Raw genomic sequence first — 3,757 nt, forward strand, 5'->3', positions numbered from 1 at the left:
TATATATATATATATTTCTCATGAAATATCATACTAACAACATTACAAGGACATATATATGCAAAATTATTTACAAACAAAAATGTGATATATCGCTTTATAATGCATAAACTGTAAATAAGCTATATTGCTCAAAATTATATTTAATGTAAATAAAAAAAAGGACAAACGTGGAAAAACAAGTTATTTTTAAAACGAAAAAAAAAAAAAAAAAATTATATCACTAGAAAAAAAAGAATAGAGATTTATGCTAAAAAGGGTGAGAAAAATTAAAAAAAGAAAAAAACTCACACAAACAAACGCACTATTATTGCAGTATTATAAAATTAGGTGCATAATTTAATAAAAAATGGTTTAAACCTTATTCAAGGAAATTAAAAAAAAAAGGTTTTGTAAACATGTTCTTCTGATATATTATTTTGCCTGATTTGTTTTAACTCTTGTATTTTTAGGCCGTTAACATTAATCACGCATACATAGTTTTATTACTATTATAAGTTTTTGATATTTTTGTACAATTTATAGAGATAGGTTTTATATAAACAAAATTGAGCCAATTCATCATTTGCACGTCAATTTTATATTGTAATTAATGTCATTTTTCACGTGTTTACCATAAATCTGTCGCTTTGTAAGATCATACTTTTACTAATTAATGAGAAATGTATAAATATATTTAACAACATGTATGTTCTTCACGTGCTACTTCATTACTAATCTATGTAACAACCTTATAATTAGCTACTATTTTTTTTCTGTGCAACCCATACGTTCCAGTGTTTATTATCCGTCCATTTTTTTACGATGGATTCCATCACATCAATAAACTTCATGTTATTGTCTTTTTTCCATTGTGTCCATTTATCCCATTCTACATCTATATATTTTTGTTTCTTATCTTCTATCCAATTTGACCATTCTTCTTCTTCCCCTTTAATTCGATCTTGCCATTTTTCCATCATATTTATCTTTATATCATACAAGGGTTCTTCAGGTTTTACATGCCTTTTCCAGTGTGGCCAAAATATATCTTCTAAAAATTTCCATTCAGTGATGTCGTATTCTCTTTTTTTGAAAGAACTCCATTTTTCCCAATCATCAGAAATTCCAACTTTGAAGGAGTTTTCACACTCTTCAATCCACTTATTCCAATCTGCTTTTATTGCTAATCTTCCATTTTTACTTATCCAATTTGTCCATTCTTTGTCACTCCAATTTAATGCATCTTGTGCTTTATGACCTAATAATTCGTTAAAAGTGGCTTCATCATATTCATCCCATTTTTTTTCTGTATCTTTTTTCCATTGTTCCAAGGCATTATCTATTTCTTTTATCCATTTATTTTTTTCTTTTTCCAAATAATCATTAAATTCTTTAAAATCATTCTCTAATAATGCCATAAATTCAGTCCATTTTTTCTTTTTCCATTCGGACACAGAATATACTCCTTCTGCATCCAGGTCAGCTATAGTACATGGGATACGTCCAGTTCTCCTCTTCTTAGTTTCCTAAAAATAGATGTTTTTACAAAAGAACATATGCATATATATATGAATAAATATATATATATATATATATGTGCGCATAAATAGATGCTTTTTTCTCAAACATAAAAATTGTTAATAATGCTTATTAAGACTGTTTTAGTATGTATAATAAATTTATAAGTATTTCTTTTCTTTTATCATACAGAAGTCGAGACACCATTAGAGAGAAAGCAGCTAGATAAAACAAATAAGGAACCAGTTAAAGCTAGAATTTTGTATAATCCTTTCATTTTGTGGTAATATAAATAACTAAAATTTTTATATGTTCTTGTTGACTAATTTAAAATTGAAAAAAATTAAGGAAAGAAAATATTATACTATAGATTTTTAACTATTAGGTTATCGTTTTTATATATATAATTATTACAATAATTTTTCAAAAAATAACAGCAAATAAAAAAATCCTTAATTATTTTTTGTTGTAATATTTTTTATTAACTATCAAAGAATACAAAAGAAATAATTTTTTAAATTGTTCATCCTTGTTTATAATTTTATTTCTTTAAAAATATAAAAATTTAGAACTTGCTATGCATATTTAGAGGAAAAGTTTTTCTACAATTAATAATAAATAAAATTGTAAAAGAACATAAAAAAAAATAAAATAGTAATATTTTTTTTTTTTTTTTTAAAAAAAAGAAATTATCTATTGCCATTGTTCTACATTCAAAAAAACGTAGTTCTAAAAACTCAAAAGCAGTAGTATTTAAAGAACACGGTGCAGTGATGAAAAAAGCTAGCTTTTTTAATTTTAAATATCCTCATTTTTTTTTACTTGTATTCTGGAGTGACGTTTGTTTTATAATAAAAATTTATAGAAACATTATCCATTATTTATATAATTTATTTTTCCTTCTTATTTTTAACAAATTTAGAAAATAATCGAATTTTTTTTTTTGAAAAATTCTTTAGAAAAAACAAAAAACACGTTAGCAAGAAATGAGGACAGAAAACGGATGTAAGCGCTTTCTAATTTTTACTGTTATGTATTTACAATAATTTAAATAAGAATTTTAAATTGTTATATAGATATTATCTCCTTTTTAATTTCTATTCAATAATTAGATTTCAGCTAATACATTTTTTTATTCTAAGAAAAATAGAAGTCTATCAACAGGTTTAGAAATATTCACTTTTAAAATTAATTATAAAGGTTGCATAAAACAACCAAAATAATATTTAATATATTTTTCATTCATTCTCGTAACATGGATGCTTAAATTAGAAAGTAAGAAGTAGTAGGGCTATTTATAAAAATACCTACTTCATTAAAAACTTCCTATTTTGGAATCACAAGGAGGGTGGTTAATGAATACATATTATATAATAAATTTTATAACAGTAATTTTTTTAGCACTAAGAATTTTTATTTATGTAGCTTTTTCTTTTTTTTATTCTGTTGTTTGTTATTCTTCTTTAATTTATACTTTTTCCTTTCCGTTCTTTTTTTCTTACCACCTTTTTTTTTCGCATTCTTAATTAATAATCACTGTCTTTTATTTATACAACCACATTTTAATGGTTATAGTTTTATTTTCTACAATATAGTACTTTTTCTTTTTTTCTTTTATGGAAAAATTATAATTTTTTTTAAATTAAAAAAACATTTTTGTATAATGACTAATATTTATTGACCTAAAATTTATATAAAGTTTTTATAAACAAGTTTTTTAAAATTATGCAATAATATAAAAATGGATTATTTGAAAAACTCAGCATGAACATCAAAACAACTATTTTTCCTTTTTTTTTTTTTTTTTGAGGGCACCCTCTAAGTATGTTGTTGTATCAGACAACATTAAATGATGGTTTAAATGGACTCCTTTTTTTATTTCATTGTTTTTTTAACTGTCTTATATTATTTTTCTACAAAAAAAATATATTTACAATAGGTGAAAATGTATTTAAAAAATTTATGCGCAAAATATGACAAAGAATAAAAGTGAAACAAATAACATTTCATTCATTGAAAATTCTATTTAAATCACAGCATTTTTGCTACAACATATTAGTAAATTCGTTTTGCTAATTATTAAAAAGTAAAATGTTCATAATACAATAAGTTTATACATGTTGTATTTTAAAAATGTCTATTGGGTTCACATTTAGAATAATATAATAACATGAAAAATGCAAAAAGGAAAACTTCTAGATAACGAAAAAATTGCGCTTTGAATAAATGGAAAAATGTATTTCCTTTTTTTTTTTTT

General features: G+C 23.0%; 1 protein-coding gene across 1 annotated transcript; it reads right to left on the bottom strand.

Annotated features, from left to right (window-relative positions):
• Positions 1 to 648: 648 nt before the first annotated feature.
• PGO_000685 (variable surface protein) lies at positions 649 to 1,777 on the bottom strand (the record flags this gene model as incomplete). The annotated part of the gene is made up of 3 exons (XM_028690817.1): positions 649 to 702; positions 765 to 1,508; positions 1,691 to 1,777. The coding sequence occupies 3 exons, from the start codon at positions 1,775 to 1,777 to the stop codon at positions 649 to 651; spliced, it is 885 nt and encodes a 294-aa protein (XP_028546618.1).
• Positions 1,778 to 3,757: the final 1,980 nt, after the last annotated feature.

Source organism: Plasmodium gonderi (assembly GCF_002157705.1).
Source record: "Plasmodium gonderi DNA, contig: Pgo-contig_59, whole genome shotgun sequence".
Classification (NCBI taxonomy): Eukaryota; Apicomplexa; class Aconoidasida; order Haemosporida; family Plasmodiidae; genus Plasmodium; species Plasmodium gonderi.